Source organism: Aedes aegypti, chromosome 3, assembly GCF_002204515.2.
Source record: "Aedes aegypti strain LVP_AGWG chromosome 3, AaegL5.0 Primary Assembly, whole genome shotgun sequence".
Classification (NCBI taxonomy): Eukaryota; Metazoa; Arthropoda; class Insecta; order Diptera; family Culicidae; genus Aedes; species Aedes aegypti.
Window position 1 is genome coordinate 284,511,471 of NC_035109.1, and position 20,520 is coordinate 284,531,990.

The following is a 20,520-nucleotide window of genomic DNA, read 5'->3' on the forward strand; positions in this document are numbered from 1 at the left end:
AAGAAATGACCGTATGACTGGTCGAGGTGGCGGGATCTGTATTTATTATAAATCTGGTTTTAACTGCAGAGTTCTTGATAACTCAGATATGCTGTCTGGTCATGCTAGTGTTGATCGTACTGAACATTTATTTATTGAGGTACGAGTCAGTGAGGATAAACTTCTGCTTGGTGTAATTTATTCTCCTCCGGATGTTGACTGCTCTTATCTAATTGATCAGAAACTCTCCGAACTATCGCTTGATTATGAGAAAATTGTTCTAATAGGTGATTTCAACACAAACTTAAGGAAAAATTGTCCCAAAACAACTCGTTTCTGTGAAGTACTAGATAACTTTGGAATGTTTTGCGTTAATACAGAACCTACTCACTTTTATCCTGGGGGCAGCTCATTAATTGATTTGCTTATAACTAATGACATAAATTTTGTTCTCAATTTTAATCAAGTGTCAGCCCCAACTTTCTCTCATCATGATATAATTTTCTCATCTCTCAATGTATTGCGTTACAGAAATGATAACCCTAGAATGATCAGAGACTATAGTCGAATAGATTATCCCTCGTTACAACACTATTTAAACGGCATAGATTGGTCCTTGCTGTATAGTATTACAGATTCTGATACGGCTCTTGATTTCTTCAACAGTGTTATGATTCAGCTTTTTGACAACTTAGTTCCATTGCGGGCTCCTCGTCATAAAAATAATGCACCATGGTTCAATAACGATATTTTAAATGCTATGATCGCTAGAGATGTTGCTTACCGTGAATGGATTCGTAGCAAAAATTTACTAGACCATCATCAGTTTAAAAGACTACGCAATAAAGTAACCCAACTAATTAATACAGCAAAGTCGAACTACATGTCTTCGAACTTGGAATCCGCGATTTCAAGTAAAGAACTCTGGGTGAAACTCAAGCGCCTCAATGTCACTGGAAGTTCTAACAGTAGCGCTAAATTTCATCATTCCAAAGATGAAATAAATACTTTTTTCGGTGAAAACTTCACACGTGATTCTACACATCCTTCAATACCTCCTTCCAATTCTAGTGGCTTTACTTTCACACCTTGCAGTGAATTGGAGGTTGCGAATTCTATATTCTCAATTTCTTCCGATGCAATTGGTTTAGATGGGATCCCGTTAAAATTCATAAAGATTATTTTACCTTTCATCATCACTCTTTTAACGTATCTTCTTAATTTATTTATTTCAAGTACCAAGTTTCCTCGCGCTTGGAAAAATGCAAAAGTAATTCCGATACGCAAGAAGCCTGCCGGATCTGATCTGAATAATCTTCGCCCAATAAGTATTTTGTGTTCGCTGTCCAAAGTTTTTGAGAAAATCGTTAAGACTCAAATTCAAGAATATATTCAACGGTTCAGTCTGCTCAGTCCTTACCAGTCTGGGTTCAGGTCTGGGCACAGTACCACATCAGCGCTTTGGTTCATGATGATATTCATCAATGTATTGACAAAAAAGATGTTGCTTTTCTACTTTTAATAGACTTCTCTAAAGCCTTTGATAGAGTCTCACATGCTAAACTCCTGCATAAATTATCACATCAATTCAACTTTAGTCGCGATTCTGCTTTACTGATAAAATCATATTTATGTCAACGCACTCAAGTAGTAGAACTAGATGGAAGTCTGTCTAACACAATTTTTATTTTGTCAGTTGTTCCTCAAGGAACCGTTTTGGGTCCTCTGTTGTTTTCGTTGTTTATAAACGATTTACCATCAATTCTGAAGAACTGCTCAATTCACATGTTTGCAGACGATGTGCAGCTTTACATTTGTTCCACTGATTATAACACATATGATTTAGCATAACTCATTAACTATGATCTGGAGAGACTTTCTAAATGGTCTTCAAGTAATTTACTTCCTATAAACTCAACAAAAACTAAAGCTATGTTCATCTCTCGTCGACAAATTCGTGCAACTTTACCTGATTTAGTCATTAACGGTGACAAAATAGATTATGTTGATAAAGCTTGCATTCTTGGCGTGATTTTTCAGTGGGATTGTCAAATAAATGCACAATGTGGGAAAATCTATGCAGGCTTACGACACTTACGACTCACTGCAAATATGCTACCTGTTTCAACCAAATTAATGTTATTCAAATCACTTTTGTTACCGCATTTTTCATATGGTTCAGAATTAGTTTTGAATGCATCAGCAGCAGACTTTGGTCGACTGAGAGTTTCACTAAACCATTGCGTTAGATGGGTATTCAATTTATCTAGATACTCTAATGTAACTGAATTTCAACGGCAATTGTTGGGTTGTTCGTTTTATAGATTCTTCAGATTACGATGCTGTATCACCTTATTTAAAATTATTAATCATGGTCCACAATACTTAGTTGACAAGTTACAGTCTTTCAGAAGTGCTAGAGTTTGAAACTATATACTTATACATCATAACTCCTCTCATTATAGCAATACTTTTTTCGTACGTGCAATTAATCTTTGGAATCAGCTTCCAACAGATATTGAATCTATTTCTTCACTATCAAGATTCTGAGCTGAGTGCATGAGCTGGCTAAATGAAGGGAATTAGTTTAAGTTAGATGAATTGTTTAACGGGGATATCATGTTTTTGATTGTTGTCTTTTGTAATTAAATCATATTTCGATATAGATTTGTATGAATTGTATAGAATGTGGTGTGAGCAACGAAAAATCCGATTGTAGAATTTTTATAAGGGTGATCCCTTTCTCTACAAGTATAATTGAATAAATAAATAAACAAATAAATAAATATCAAGAAACAAAAAAGGTAGGGTTTATTCACAAATTTCATAACGCTGAAAATCGCCATTTTTGACACCCACCCACCCCCTCGTAACGCATTTTGTATGAATGTTTTTTGAATTTTGTATGAGCTGTAACATTTTAAGGACACCCACCCACCCCCATCAACGTTATGAAATTTGTGAATGGGCCCTTATCGCGAATTGATTTTTTCTTATTGCGGTAAACACTGGAGCTACTAGTAGAGGGGTTAATAAATAACTCTAGTGATCGAAACATATAGTCTAACTTCTAACATACATACAAATCTAAATAATAAAAATCTCTGTTTCTTCTCATTAACAAACTTAATTTAGGTGTAATTATCTGAACTTCAAGCTTTAAAATATATAAAAGGTATGAACAATATATTTTGAAATGCCTATTGCATACCTTTGTTAAAAACTTTTCAGGAATTGTTTCATATTTTTCTATATTATGTCCAATAATTCTTTTCAAATTGTTACTGATAAGATTTTTTCAATATTCAATAATTCAATATTCCCTAATTTAATATCTTCAAAATAAATACCAAGTGTTTCACGCATTTTGGCGCCCCCTGTAGGCTGGCGCCCTTGGCGGGTGCCAACCTGGCCAACCGCACGCTACGGCACTGACCCTAACTCATTAAAACGATTTAATTTTGTCTACCTTTTTAACTGTAAACTTGTTTTATATTTTCATGATTACAACAGCAAAATTATGTAACTTAAACAGGAATAAAGTTTATTTATAACTGTTTTCCAAATGATTCAGTAAGTAATTCACATCAAGTTTTGCTTTGAATTTCTGAATTTCGATATTTTGTTTTGAGCTTTTTCATGAAAACAAATAAAACAAAAATAGGGAGACCAAAAAAAACCACCCCCCGTTTATAGTCTACGTATTTTCCAAGGGGAGTATGAGCATTTGTGACGAAATGTTACGAGGGAGGAGGGGGTGTAAAAAATAATACGTCATTTATGGACGGCCCCTAACATGTGTATGTCGAGGTCTGGTGATGTTAACAAATTTACAATCATTTATTATTAAGTTTTCATTTTACTCTGGAACATAGTTGTAACCAATCTCAGAAAGGTCGTTAATAGTTTTTCGCTTCTAAATTCCGTTGGTTCGTGGGTTTAGCTAGTATTATAAAAACTTGCGGAGCTGTAGGGACTGGGGGTAATTTGCCCATGTTAAGGAAAACAGCGATTTTAGATGTGAAAAACATTATTTTACGTCAATTTTTTAGATCATGATCGGATATACAAACATGTTTTCTATCAAAAACTAGAAACAGTCATCCATTTTAGTTTTCTGGGGTTTATAAATCAATGCTAAAAAATGCGTACTTAACTGCATCTGTAATTTAACGGGGTATAAAATGCCCCGCTTGAACACGGCGTTAGGTAGCCCCTAGACGATATCAATATATTGATGGCGTTTTAATTTGACATCAATATAATGATGCAAATATTGAAGTGAAATCAGGAAAACTATATTTTTAGTTCAGTCATCACTAGAATAACTTCATGTTAGTAACAAAATATTGGTTCTTGATTTTCTTGTGAAATATCTTTCATAGAGCTCTACGTTGTAATAGTATTTAAGTTATTATTAGTATGGTGTAAGTTCATTATTTTGAAACTAAAGGTTTAGAAGTTTAGTATTCTTTTTGATTATTTCGTGCATTCTCATTCAATAGGATTTTTATAGGTACCTTGTGGTGGATAATTAGATGTTTATCTTCTATTGTGAAACACTGCGTTTTAAAATTTGCATCCTAATTATTCTTTTTGTCTTCCAAATTCGTTTTTTTTTTAAATCCTAGTTTGCAACTCATAAGCTGCTTGAAATTTAAAAAATCTATAATATAGGAATTTAACACAAAACGCAAAACAAAGAAAAAATATATAATGTTCTGGCGGATGTAATTTTGCAGTAATTTTCACAATAATTCCTCCCAGAGATAGAATGTCTTTTGGCTTTTTTTTATTTTTTTAGTAAAACTTAAATAAATTTGCTTTCAAAAACTGCAGAAAAAAAAAATCCGTTCAAATGTATTGGAGTTATTTGAAGTTATCACGATTTGAATTTGGGGTCAATATGGGGTCAACACCACAAAAACGAAGTACATTATAGCTGGTGGTCAACGTGGGTCCGAACGTGTTAGTGGTAGCGAAATGGTGCTAGGTGGTGAAAAGTTTGAAATGGTGGAAGAATTTATGTATCTTGGAACACTAGTGACATGCGATAATGATGTTACCCGCGAGGTGAAAAGACGTATTGCAGCTGCGAATCGGGCTTTCTCCGGGCTCCGTAACCAGCTGAAGTCTCGTAGCCTGCAAACGAAAACAAAACTCGCGTCATACAAGACACTGATCCTTCCGGTTGTCCTAAATGGCCATGAATCATGGACATTGAAGGAAGTCGACCGGAGAGCGAATACTCGGCGGTAAACTAGAAAACGGCATCTGGCGGCTTCGCATGAATCACGAGTTGTACCAAATGTATAAAGAGGTGGATATTGTCAAGCGCATAAAACACGGCAGGCTGCGTTGGGCTGGTCACGTTGCCCGTATGCCGGAAGAACGACAAGCAAAGATAATATTCAACAGAGAACCCGGACGAGGCCACCGACTTCGTGGTAGACCGCGCACACGATAGCTTTTTGCGGTTGAGGAGGACTTAAGGGCACTTAACCTTGAAGGCGACTGGAAGCGATTGGTCCAGGACCGAGTCCAGTGGAGAAGACTCATTCATTCGGCACAGATTCATCGTAGCGAATTGTAGCCCATGAAGTATCAAGTAAGAATGACCCCAAAACACAAAAATCGTAACTTTTTTCACACAGACAGAAAGTTAATAAATGATTTTGGAATGTTACGGCAAGTTATTCAGAAACCTCAAAATTTACTGAGAAAAAAAAATCTTATAGATTTTACTCCTTTGCATTCAGAAAAATTCATAGTAATACCTAAAGGAAATTGGGTCCTAAAATGTTTAATGAATTCTCGTTTTTATTCAATAATACGAAAGAGCATGTTCTTGCAACTACTTTAGCAAGTTTTCCCGCTCAAATAACGGCTATATCATTTTTTAACTTCAATTTTAAAAATGGTTCCAAATATCAACCTTGACACTTGTGATCTTGTTTGACATTCACTTTTTCGACAAAAATGCCACAGGGCATATAGTTTTAACACTGGGGTTGTTCCTATCTGACATACATTTACATTTCATAACATACATATAACATACAATACATTTCGGAAGGGACACGGAAAACAAAATATACCCAAAATTCGAGTTTAAACCAAGGGGTGTGACAAAATCTCAAAAATCATAAAACAAAAGTTTTTTGTACTTAAACCAATGAAAATCATTTAAAAAATGAGTAAACATGTGTTTCTGCCCTAAACTTAAGCGTTTGGTAATAAAATTGAAACAGGGCTTTAGGACCCTATTATAGGCAAACAACTGAATTAATATTTGAATGAAATTCCCAGACAAAATTATTTAGGGGTTCAAAATTAAATTATTTTTAGCGAGGTCAGATTCTATGAGGTATCATAGTCTTACTTCCTGGTTTCTGTTAAGTCTCTTCTCGTCTCCTTGGTCTCTTTTTAAAAGCTAAAAACGACCTCCGCCATCGGTACTAAACGCTGAATCAGTTTCTGAAAATGGATCATTCAAGGGATGTTACCTGAATATTTGAGATCATTTGGACCATTAATCCAGGGAAATATATGGTAAGAAGGAATCTAATGACAGAAAAATTATATATGTTCCAGTAGTTTATCTTTATTTTTTTCGGAATTTTCAGCAATTTTGCCTCAATTATCTGATACAGGTAATTACAATCTTTGATTCAATAATTTAACAGTAGTGATTAATGATGAAATCCTAATTCAAATGTAAACAAATATCTCAGCACAAGTAGCTCTTTTATTTTTATTAGCAATTTATGAGCTTTATTCCGTATAAATAATAATGCGTGACATTTTATAGGGACATTTCCTACAATTCTATGCGTATATAAAATATTATTCGATTTATTTATACAAATCACATACGATCCCGTGTAGAATACTGCCTTCTGTTTCAACATAGATATTTTCGCTAAAGTTGACCCTAAACTGCTTACTTTTGCCGTACGACGATAAAATGCTTCTAGGATACTCATAACCCAGACTGGCGGGTCCCCACTTCAAGCGTATCAAATAAGCTATGTCCGGAAACAGCACGATTTGCTTCTCCAATTTCAGATCTAAACTGTTATTGAATGGCACATCACAGATCAGATGTTGTTCTTGGTAGATTGACTCTATTCTTCCGTCGAACTTTGAGCATATTTCCACTGCAATGTTTTCCGTGTACGTATCGCGACGTTTATCCATTGGAAGCAGTTGCGGAGTTAATCTACTGTTGACGGATAAAGATTTTAAAACGATAAACCTATTGCATGTGATACTAGCTTCGAAGCTCATCGAATCCCCAATTATCAATGGTCTGACGGCTTTGTAGTGTATTCGTTGGACTGGAGTCCATTGATACTTCTCTTCGTTAGCCACCGGCTGAAAACTGGTATAGCTGCAGTCTATGATGGTGTCTTTTAGCTTATCCGGAAGCTCAATATCTTGCAGTATGGACTTTAAACTATCGCTATTTACTTCGAGACGATTTTGTTCACATTCAGTTATACACCAGGCACGAATCATACAGATAATGTTATCCTTAACCTCGTAGTTGTCCTCTAGGATTAGATCTACACAGCTCTTCGATAGATGATGGCTGCTCTCCAGAATGATATTGCTGAGACTCATACCCGAAGTCAGGAAGTGTTTCAGCACACATAAGCATGAAAAGATAATATCCTCGAGGTTCATTCTATATGCTATGTCGAGAATCTTCAGTACATTATTTGGCTTGATGCTCCTGCCGAAATAATTCACGCACTGCTTGTGCAGACTGTCGATCATGTACTTCTGTGCGCAGTAATAAAGCTCCAAAGTTTCTTCAGTATTCAGAACATCGTCGAAATCAACCGTCCCGACATAGATAAAGTTCAGCATCCTATCGAACACGATCGGTCGAATGTCAGAAATTTTGACCATTTGCTTCTCGGCTAGCGAGCCGTAGAACATGGCTTCGAACACGGGACTGGCCGCGGACAGGATCAGCTTATGGCAATTATAGATTTTGTCGTCCACTCTAAAGGAGCAATCAACCAGATGATTGCGGTGACGCATCTCGTTGAACCGTTGACTGAAGTCCGGCGCTTCTTCGTCCATCTTGTCCGCACTGACGTCGGTCTGGAAATAGATAGAAATTAGAGGAGATATTCAGTTTACAAAATTATGGAAATCGATTATGGAATAATAAACTATGTCTACTTCAAAATTTCAAATAAGGAGCTTTTGGTATGTATTATACGTTCAGTTTTGTCAGTGCGCATCGTACCCTCCATGCTAGCGTATACAAATTCATTCTGCTCTCGGAAGTTATTAAAACTTCCTAAAGCAGTACTTCTCAGTGCTACTAAAACAGTACTTTTCACTAAAACTTTGTTTCTACCTATTGATTTATTTTCGATCCATGTTTAAGCCCGTGCTTTCGATTTTTCGTTGGACCCGTTAGCGAAAATTCTTTAGCTAGCGGTAGTAATCTTACTTGGACACCATCTTGGGAACAAATCTCTTGGAAGGTCACTTCTCTTTCGTTTTCAACTACAAAAGAAGGTTGAATCTCTGAATTCACAAGTGGGGTTTAAAACTGTCATTAAACGTGGCAAAAATTAAAGAAAGGACGTTCAGTGCGCATCATACCTTCGTGCTGTGCGTACACGAATTCTCTCTGCTCTTGGAAGCTTTTTAAAAACTACCTAGCAATAAAACAGTACTTTTCAGTGCTAAAAAAAGAGTACTTTTCAGTGCTAAAAAATAAAAACGGTGCTTTTCAGTGCTACTAAAACAGTACTATTTTTTCTACTATTGATCCCTTTACGACCCTTGTTTAGACCCGTCCCTTCGATTTTTCGTTGAACCCGTTGGCGAAAGCTAGCGGTGGTAATCCTTCTTGGACACCGTCTTGGGAAAAAAAACTCTTAGGAGGTCTCGTCTTCTTTTGTTAATTCACTAAACATGGTTGCAACTACAAACAAAAGGAAGGGTGAATCTCTGAATTCACAACTTCCTTCTTAAAAAGTGATATTTAAAACTAAACGTGGCAAAAATGGAAGAAAGGACGTTTCTCCGGAATGCGAACTTTCTTCCAAGGGTGAAATGAATAATGTTGATAGGGGGATTAGTGGCATAATAAACATACGGGGCAAAATGGACACCCCCTCTATCTCTGAGAATATGCATACTTCATCAAAAATCCATGCACTGCATGAAATCTGTATCGCATTTGGAATGTTTGACGGTATGAAAGTTTATGTTTTGCTTCAATTGTCCTTTGAAATTTGACTTTAAGTTTTTCTCAGTTTTAAATTGTTATATGGCAAGGCGGTTGAAGAATCCAATTTTTGAGCAAAGTAACAAACCTAGAGAGGTTCTTTTTAGCTTTTATGATTGAGGAGAGCCCTTCTACATATCGGAATGATTGACAGTCAAATATTGAAATCACAAAATTTCACACAAGTGTTCATTTTGCCCCGATACCTTCTTACCAGCTTTGTTTTCGACCCAATTTTATATCTCGTTTTTCTGACATTTGATATTATTTGTATTACCATGAATGAATGTAGCACATCCCAAACAACCAGAAATCACATGAGAGTTCACGTTTCAACTCGTTTATTCATACTAATTACATCAAACCCGCAAAACACCGTGGATAAACTAGTCAGATTGATGAGCTTCCTCGTATAAAACACTTCTTTTATGAGTTGATTTGTAAATTTTGTTTCGTCCCGTACACTCGTACAAAGTAAGTCGAATCAATTCGTAGCAGCTGTAAGTTAAGTCGCATAAGATCACAGGTTAGTTCGGTAGAATATTTATACACTCGCATTGTATGTTGTTATTCATCACATAATATATGCACGCATATCGCCTCCACTTTTTTACGTAGAAGGCGTTTTCGTGACATCTTATAAGTGAAATGTTGCACATACAAAGCCTCCAGGTGATTTCATTATGCGTACATTTTGGTTGTCTGGGGTCGTACTAACCTCAAACTTGAAATCTAACCGGGGGTAAATTAATAACATTGCCATTTTATGGTCATAAAAAGAACATTTGCTTAACGTGTCCATTATGCCCCTAATTCCCCTAATTATATCGAAATGAGCAATCAGTTCGATGCTCTAGGCAAATTTTCCGAACACCAAATCGAAGCAGCCTCTAGCCCAGGCTCTTTGATTCAAGTGAGGAAGCAAAGAGTGCCGCTTATCGTGGTCAGTTGTTCCGAATTTGCAGGATTTAGGCAGGAGATCTTGAACTCAATTAAGGAAATCAAGGTCTCCTTCCAAATCGCAAAGAAAGGTGACTGTCGCGTTTTGCCGGAAACTCTTACAGATCGCGAACTTCTTCTCAAACATCTTGAAGAGAAGAAGCATATTTTTTTTTACTTATGACGACAAAACTGAAAGATTGTTCAAAGTCGTCTTGGAAGGTATTTCAAGTGACTATAAGTCACCTGAAGAGATCAACAATGGAATAAATGATTTACTTGGATTTTCTTTATGAAAATGATTTTATTATGAAAAAGAGAACCCAACCTGGCATTGTTCGGAAAGGGCTTTCTCAAGAATATTATTTAATTCGCTTTAACAAAAAAGATCTAAATAATATTAAATCCTTAGAAAAGCAAGACTTATGTTCGATGTTCGTGTGACTTGGGAACATTTCCAGAAACCTGGAGGATACCAGAACCCCACTCACTGCCGTCGGTGCCAAAAGTGGGGTCATGGTACAAAAATTTGTCGCAAGGATGCTAAATGCATGATTTGCGGAGGTTCTTCTTACGCCAAGGACGTCTGTCCAGTGAAGAAAGATACCGATAAGTTCATATGCGCCAATGGATCATTTAAATAACCAAAACGGTCGCTACGGAAAGCATAGATAGCGCCACCGTAGCCTTGTGTGTTTGACAGAACAGCAATGCTGTCACAATGTTAAATCCCATATACAGTGGCGCCTTTGTTTTGATGCGGTAAGCACTGACAAAAACTACCTTCAATCATCCATTGCAAGGGCAATCATAAGTCCAATTTTTGGGCTTGCCGTCGAGGCTCGTGCCAGGCAAATGAAAAATAACATCTGTTACGATAACGGTCGTTTCCGGAATTTGTCTGGTAGAGTATCGAACAATGCTCATTTTTCAGTTAACGATCGCTTGATCAAGAACACAGCGTAACAAAAATGACATGTTTGCGTGTCTCAAGGATCAAATTATGTGTCTCTAGTAGATTTGGGGTTGCTGAATCTGGTGCCATTCTCAGAAATGTTCCAGCACGTCACAATTTTTAGCTACAGGTCGCCAAAGTTGTATAAAACACTGGTTTTATTAATGTTTACATGAAATTTAAAGTACAATTTATCATACTTTTTTGTAATCTAATCCACCAAACATGCAAAATAGAACATGAACTTTCATTTCAGACATAATTTGATTGAAACTGCGCGACTAAATTTCGATTAAACCGATTTTTTCAACATGCTTGCAGTCTCCATACAAAATTCTTCGTTTCTTCTATATGGCAAAATACAACAATTCTCTAAACCATCAAAAAATAACTTTTCCGTATCGAAAGTAATACAAACTTTGATGATAAGTATTGTTATACACATAAAGTTTGAATTCTGTGGCAAATTAAGCCAATATATTACCTTACAAGCTGGCAAACTTGCATGCAAGTTTGCTGAAATAGTCATTTTTTGCATTTTCAACAGTCAATATCTCAAAAACTAGACGTGCTATGATATTTCTGAAAACGGCAATGGATTCAGCAACCCTTAATTAATTGAATCGCGGTATTTTGGTGTTGGAGACAAAAACGTGTTCCGCAGTGGAATCTACCCATCAGGAAGATCATAATCATGCTCATTCGCAAACTGATTTTCATCCGTCGGGTAGTCGTTCGAATCTCTTAATTTTGAATGTATCTACCCACGGAAAATCCTTTGCCGATATCGTAGCAGGTAATTTGAACTCCTCCCCTATTCATACTATGAGTACCCATTCTACTTGTTTCAAATCAAATGAAAAAAAAAACCCCGCCGCCACATGTAACATCTACTCTGCCTCTTCGTTTACAGAAAATTCTAACGGAAAATCACCAAATGTACCCACTTCAAGTGATATGTCTTCCTCTGATTTTATGTTTCTAACTGAACAATTGAACCTAATGATTGATGCAATGTTCAAAACCGCCACTATGACTAAAGCAGTTCAAGTTGGTGTAAAATTTACTAATCAAATTGTTATAGGATTACATTTTTCTAATGGATCCAAATAATAATTTAAATATTTTAAATTGGAATGCTCGTTCTCTGAATGGTAAAGAGGACGAGCTGTTTAATTTTCTTACAGCTAATAACGTGCATATAGCAGTTAGTACTGAAACCTATTTCAAACCTGGATCCAGACTCAAAAGAGATCCAAACAGTTTTGTTTATCGTAATGATCGGCTTGATGGGGCATGCGGGGGAGTTGCAATCATCATTCGTATGGAACATCAAATGTATTCGACATTTGAAACTAATGTTTTTAAAACTTTAGGTGTTTCTTTCATAGCTGCCTATTTGCCTTTTCAATGCTCTATATATCAAGTTAATTTGCTCCAAACTGACTTGCGAAAATTGACTCGCAATAAGTGAAAATTGTTTGTCATTGGTGACTTTAATGCCAAACATCGGTCATGGAATAATTCTCAAAGTAATTCCAACGGCCGAATTTTATTTGATGAGTGCTCTTCAGGATATTTCTCAATTCAACACCCTGATAGCCCTACGTGTTTTACCTATTCTAGAAATCCTTCTACGATTGATTTGGTCTTAACCGACTCTAGTCATCTTTGTAGCCTATTAGTTACTCATGCTGATTTTGATTCTGATCATGTCCCTGTTACGCTTCAAATATCCGATGAAGCGATTCGCAATCCTATCAGCTCCACTTTCAATTATTTTCGAGCCGACTGGAATATATATGAAACATATATCGATAGTAATCTTGATAATTAATCTATTAATTCCATTGTTGATGCCAGGAGCATTGCATTTCCGAAATGGGAAGTTAAATTTGAATCCGTGATTACAGACGATGATTTTAAACTCTCGATCCGTCTTAAAAACGTGAGGAGAAGGCAGTTTCAACGCACTCGCGATCCAGCAATGAAAATTATAAGGCAGGATCCACAGAAAAAAAATAAATTAAAAAACGATTTTTATAATCAAGAAATGAAATATGAAAATAATATTTCTCAATTGAACCCTGGCTCTATGTTTTTTTGGAAATTATCTAAAATTTTGAAAAAAAAAACCCTCATGAGCCAATTCTGGCATTGGAAGAGGAAAACACATTATTTCTAACTAATCGCGAAAAAGCTCAAAAACTTGCTATACAGTTTGAAAGCGCACACGATTTTAATTTAGAACTTATTAGTCAAATAAAATTAAATTACTCAGGACTTCGAAAACATTCTCAATCAAGATAACTGGGAAACCGGTTTGGAAAAAGTGAGAAGTATTATAAAAAAATATGAAAGCCCCTGGCAGTGATGGAATTTTCTACATCCGCATCAAGAACTTCCAGAAGGTAGCTTATCATTCTTAGTTGATAAATTTAACAAATGTTTACAGTTGGCATATTTTCCTGACAAATGGAAAAATGCTAAGGTTGTACCAATGTTAAAACCAGACAAAAATCCTGCAGAAACTTCTAGCCATCATCCAATCAGTTTGCTTTCCTCAACCACATCAACGAAAATTCAATTTTTTGCCAATGAACAGTTCGGACTTCGACATGGACATTCGACCACGCAGCAACTTTCACGTGTAACAAATTTTATTCATTCCAACAAATCTGAATGCTATTCTACTGGTCTTGCTCTTCTAGACATAGAAAAAGCATTCGATAGTGTTTGGCATAAAGGTTTGATTGTAAAATTAAAAACTTTAAATAAAAACTTTAATTTTACCACTTTTGTTAATTTTATGTTAAATATACTATACCTGATTGAGAACCACAGTAGAACTAAATGTGCGACCAATGGCTAAGCTTCTCACTACCCACAAGTATGCTCCAATTCGTTTATCTCATTCAATCAGCTTCTAATTGGTACTAAATGTTTACCAAAGATTCAACGCGAGATAATTTAAACTGGTAGCACACAAAACAAAGTAACGCTTGGTTTAATTGTTGTTCCTATACCAACATACCATTATTTTAGTATCGCTTATCAAAGATGTTCCGTTTCGAACGCAAGGTGTCTTGGTAATATTGTCTTCGTTTCTTCAAATAGAACATTTTGATAACGAATGAAACCATCCCACGGCGCCGGCTTAGATACTTATCTCAAATTTAAGCTCTTTCTTTACAATAAATGCAACTCATTGCGAAGCTCGTCGACATGCTAATAATATACCGTAAAATATCCAGACTTCCGAGCGGCGGATGCGTGCTCACGGTACGTGCTCTTCTAAGGTTGTACTTACAAATCGTTGCTCGTTAAAACTACTCGAACACGTTGTGGTCGAACCGGTGTTAGTATAACTTACAGTGATGGAGAAAATTATTGCTAGCGATCATACTAAATAAGCCCAAGCGTATATAAAATAAACATTGATAGTAATTTTGACATTAATATTTCTTTGCAAATGAAATTAAATATTGATGATGCTCTTAGAATTTGTTGAATTTCATTGTTGAAGCAAGGGGCATTGCAATACCGAAATAAGAAGTAAAATTCGAATCAGTTATTATAGACGATAATCGTAAGCTTTTGAACCATTAAAAAACATAAGGAGCAGAGCTACTTGGGCACTTTTCTGATTCATGGGGGGCTTTTCTCGGCCGAACTGTCTGAAACTTTGCAATAATTGCTCAAATAATTTCACCTAACGGAACAAAATTGCCGAAAATATACCCCTTTTTTAGAATTAGATTTCTTGAAAAAATAATTTATGGTTTTTTTCAACCTTATTTTCGATCTGTACTGTTTTTGTAAGTATACCGATTCATCTACGTCGCAAATACATCCTTCCACCGTATGGACATTGCCAACACGTGCTTCTACTGCGTAAACAAAGCCCACAAGCATCTAAGAAGCTAGACGAGGATCTTATCAGTACACAAACTACCGCTTGCCGTTCAACGTATATTACCGCTCGGGAACCGGCTTCTATATTGTGTTCAGTTATCTTTCTGGTGCGTCATCGCGTATGTATTCACATCACAGACATAGGTAAAGTTTCCGAGGTGTCAGTAATTCGCATTGGTAGGATCGCCATGGTCACTCCCCTTACAAAGTTCGTGCTCAATCAATTTTTAACCCGGTTCAATTGCTTTTTATTATAAGCATGAATATTATATTTTGGATGAAAAGCAAAGTCATTGATCCAATCTCATCGTAGAAGATATGATTTTTTTCGGGTCCCTAGTTGTAAAGCTCCCGTCACGTACCATTTAGAGTTGAGTAGGACAATATATTACTACGTATTTACGGAGGGCCCATGAGCCATAGTTTCCAGGGCCTACATTGTAGAGGCCCCTACAAATCACTAATAAAAGTATTATTAATTAGACTTATAAGAACCATTTTTTTTCAAACACATCGAATGAAAGAAAGTCTCAAGATGGTAACAAAAAATCGAAAATTTTTCAAGCATTTTAAAACAACAACCATTTAGGGTGAAATCACCGGTTTTGGCTAGCCTAAGAGAAAATGTCAACAAAAAATAAATGGGATGCCGTATTTATACTACAAATATGTCAAATGCAAGCTTTCAATCCATATTATGTGTGTAAATATCAAAACTGAGCTAAAATCATTTTTTCGCTTTAAACATTCCGTTGGTCAATATAGGCCAACGGAACCAGTTTCGGCCATAGATATAACTTCGGTTCCTAAATTGGCCAATTGCATTGATTTCTCATGAGAGTGGCCAAATTAGAAGTGCCCTGGCCAAATTAGGTGTATGGGAGTTAAATTTATAAGGAAAATTAATTGTTTTTCTTATGTTTTGAACCAATTTGGACGAGTAAATGAATGTAGCTCTATCATATGAATGTGATCTACTGAATATAAAAAGTTTCATGCTGATTGGCTGTGTAAAACGGTTTATAATCCACTATGGCTACAACTGGCGTATGGCCAAAACCGGTGCTTCTCCCCTACTTTTAATGTCGCCTATGTGCTCTTTTTAGAGAAAAAGAGATTCAACTCGACCAGCATTATCGACGTCAGGATCTAACGCAACACTAACATCGACTCTGACTTTTATGTAGTAATGATAAAACTGCGCTAAGAACTCTCCGTCGTTGGCAATATACGGTATCGGTAGTGTAATGCTGAAAAAAGTACTCTGAAGTGAGTGGGACTTTATAAACTGAGTGAACAGATGTCGAGAAACTGCACTAGAATTCATAGAATGATGTATGGCAGTATCAGTATCAGAAAATAAGTTGGATGAATTTTAGAAGGAATTCTTAAAAATAATCTTAGATTGATTCCTGCAAACACATTGGCACTATCCTTGAAATAATCCCTAGAAAGATTCTAAGAATATTTTTTGGAGGAATTTAAGACGACATATTTGATGGAATACATTGAGATAGTTATTGATGCAACAAGTTGCAAAATGATGATTTTTTCAGCACGAGTTGTATATTTATCCAACGAGGCTCGCCGAGTTGGATAAATACAAAACCCACAACACAAGTATTGTCAGATCGGTCTGAAAATGCAGTTCGCCTAAAATGGATTTTTCTCGATGCAAAATACCCTGTTTCGGAAGTAGGGCGTATGAGAGCACATCCGGATGCGAATCGAATGCACCACCTCCGCAGTTGGGTATTTTGCATAGATTCTGAGAAAAAACTAACTTCGACGAGCAACTTATTCTAACTTTTTATCGCGCCGACAATATCACCAGTCTTGTATCTGGATCGCACATCACATATAAAATCAGATGCTATGGCAGAATAGACTGTGATATTTGGCTGACGCCTCTCAAACAATACTGAATAGTGCTACTTTTCATTACCGAAAACAATGCTGAAAAGTAGCACTTTGCAGCATTGTTTTTTTGGTAGGAAAAGCAGGCCATTATGTAGTGCATCTTATCATTGAAAAGTTGATTATTTTGCAACGGAATCGCAAAAAAGAATTTATGGAATGCTATAGCATATTATAATAAGTTATAATCAACTTTTGAAAATGATCACAAATCTCTAAGTAAGAGTCATTTCAATTATTTAGCTTTTTTGTGAATGAAGTAAAAAAACTTCATGTTACGTTTTAACGTCTAGAGGTACACCGTAATTCCATGGGCGTAACCAGGGTTTCCGAAGCAACAAGAGTCGGGCTAATGGTGAATGTGTCGAAAACAAAGTACATGCTGGTTGGCGGAACTGAACGCGACAGGGCCCGCCTAGGATGCAGTGTTACGATAGACGGGGATACCTTCGAGGTGGTCGACGAGTTCGTTTACCTCGGATCCTTGTTGACGGCTGACAACAATGTTAGTCGGGAAATACGAAGGCGCATCATCAGCGGAAGTCGTGCCTTCTATGGGCTCTAGAAGAAACTGCGGTCAAGAAAGATTCACCCCCGTACCAAATGCACGATGTACAAAACGCTCATAAGACCGGTAGTCCTCTATGGGCATGAGACGTGGACTATGCTCGAAAAGGACGTGCGAGCTCTTGGAGTTTTCGAACGCCGAGTGCTAAGGACGATCTTCGGCGGCGTGCAGGAGAACGGCGTGTGGCAGCGAAGAATGAACTACGAGCTCGCTCAACTCTACACACTTAAATTATTTTACGGATTCCTGTGAAATCTCAACAGCTGAATGGTTCGGTGAAATAAATTAACGGAGTACGGTAAATTTTCACAGTATTCGGTAAAAATTCACCGGAATCCGTAGAATTCCGACGAAATTACGGTATTTTATTTCACCGAATTGTTCAGCTGTTGAGATTACGGTGAAATTCACCGTAAGAGCTTAGTGTGTACGGCGAACCCAGTATCGTGAAGGTAGCTAAAGCTGGAGGATACGCTGGGTAGGGCATGTTGCAAGAATGCCGGACAACAACCCTGTAAAGATGGTGTTCGCTACGAATCCGGTCGGAACAAGAAGACGTGGGGCGCAGCGAGCTAGGTGGATTGACCAGGTGCACCAGGACCTGGAGAGCGTGGGTCACAGTCGAGGATGGAGAGAAGCGGCCATGAACCGAGTGAATTGGCTAAATATTGTTGGCGAGGCCTTTTCAAGATAATTGATGTAAAGCCAAATAAGTAAAGTAATTAAGTACCGGTAGTCCTCTACGGGCATGAGACGTGGACTGTGCTCGAGGAGAACTTGCAAGCTCTTGGGGTTTTCGAACGCTGAGTGCTAAGGACGATCTTCGGCGACGTGCATGCTCCGCTGGTCCCTCCACACCAGCACAATTGGGACACGCAGGAGATTCTGAGTGCCCGAACCTATGCAGGTACTGTCTATAGCAACCATGTCCTGACAGAAACTGCGTCAGGTGGAAGTTCACTTCCCCATGGTTTCTACTACCGTGCACCCCCGGTAATTTGAACGGTACCTCATGCAAACCGTCGGGGTTCATTTTTAATTTGAACATCTAGTCACCCTAGAAACGTATTTCTGGTAACCTCTTTCACTATTTTGTTTTGATTCTGCATTCCGTTCCACGGCGTTCCATCTCACTTCACTCCGTTCCATGAGATAAATGACGTTTGAACCATTTTTAATCTGAACGACGTGCAAATTAGCGGGGTACAGGTTAAAAAGTGTTCAGATTAAATGTGGTCAAACCAACGGGGGTACCCGGTATACCAATCTGACACATTTGGTATTAGCCGATGGGTCCATCTACCCTTAAGGGAGTTATCCCATTCCTGCTGCCAGCTTCTGAGCGTTTCCTCTTTACACGTGTCGCGGACTCCTCTGGTACCCCTTTGGTTGAAGCATTGAACATCTTCCTTGATGATGAGCCCGGGCGTCATCCCGGCTATGATGCACACGGCCTCTTCAGATACCGTCCGGTATGTACTTGCTACTCTTAAGCACGTTATCCTGTACGTGCTTTCCAACCGCTTTAGGTTTCTGCTCGTTCTAAGCGCTTTGGTCCAGATTGGTCTTCCATACCTTAGTATGGATAGCGCCACGCTTGCCAGTAGCTTGCGTTTGCTGGCAATTACAGCAGAGCTGTTAGACATCATCCTCGAAAGCGCCACTATAGCCGTAGATGCCTTTTTACAGGCATATTCAACGTGGCTAGCGAAGCTGAGCTTGTCATCGATCATTACCCCAAGATGCCTAAGGGATCGCTTGGACTCTATGGTGCAATCATCTACCGAGATAAGCGCCCGTTGCTCGGACTTGCGGTTGTTGACCACCACCACCTCAGTCTTGTGACGGGCCAGTCCTAGTTTCCTAGACTACATCCATTCCTCAACTATGGAAATTAGACTGGCCCACCTTAGTATGGGAGAAAAATAAAGTTGTATAATTCCACGGGGCACCCGCCAGGATTATTATTTAGGGTTAGACGAAGACTTCCTGAAAGTTTCAGCTCATTTGGTCGTTCCATGAGCTGGCGCAATTGAATTGAAGTTAATATGGGATTTTCAGCTCCAACATATAGGAAACAGCACATCATCTCCTGTTTGAATCAGGAAAATTGTTGATCGCGTTCAATTGAACCCAGAATGTCAAAAACACTACTTGATACTATAGCAAACAATATTGTAGAAGGTTGTAGATGATTAAAATTGATAAAGTTGGTGTTTTAACTATCTAAAGTAGATTTGCAATATTGCTTAGTATTCCTTCAACTTAGCTGGGTGGTAGCCGCTAAGTGCATCATAGCCACCTATGACGCTTAGCGAGCTGCGGCACAAGGTGCATGCACATGTGTGATTGTACGGAAGTGCTGATCTAAGCCTAACTTTCAACAACTGAAAGCTTAATGAAAACGAGCTTAAATACAGATACAACCTTCGGCAACTATGTTCATTAGCGTATCAACTAGTGAATTTGTCATTCTGGGCTCAATTGAACGCGATTAACAAGTGTACGAGACGAAATAGTGACATAGGGTCAATTTTCAATATATTTGAGACGAATATTCCATACAAACTTTAAATTGAATGCGCCAGCTGGGGGAGCAACCAAATGAGTTGAAATTTTGAGAGAGCTTTTTTCTTACCCTAAGGCACATATCTAGGGGGCCCGTTGAATTTTACAACTTTTTTGTTTAAGGGCCAGTCTAATGGAAATAGAGTGCGCAGCTGTCAACTCTACTTCCTCCATCGATTCACCATAGACCACTAGGGTGATATCATCGGCGAAGCCAACAATCTTAACACCCGTTGGAAGGGGCAGCCTCAGTACGTCATCGTACACCGCGGGCATAACAGCGGACCCAGGATTAAACCTTGAGGTACTCCCGCGGTAATTCGAACGCTTTTCTGCCCCTTCTCTGTGTCCATCAAAATAGCTTTCTAGAAGCTTACACAACTGCACCGGTACCTTGAGGGGGTGAAGCACGTGTGCTAT

At 37.7% G+C, this 20,520-nt stretch overlaps 1 protein-coding gene across 3 annotated transcripts in view; it reads right to left on the bottom strand.

The window, feature by feature from the left end:
• Window positions 1-6,558: 6,558 nt before the first annotated feature.
• The window catches only part of LOC5572367 (BTB/POZ domain-containing protein 6), a 31,549-nt gene continuing 17,587 nt past the window's right edge, over window positions 6,559-20,520 (bottom strand). For 2 of the 3 annotated variants that reach the window (XM_021854460.1, XM_021854459.1), the window contains one exon: window positions 6,559-8,094. In XM_021854460.1, the coding sequence (XP_021710152.1) occupies window positions 6,835-8,094 (1,260 nt within the window). In that variant the 3' untranslated portion in view covers window positions 6,559-6,834. Of the gene's footprint in view, window positions 8,095-14,166; window positions 14,398-20,520 lie in introns of those variants that run through there. The other variant, XM_021854461.1, reaches the window with a different exon arrangement.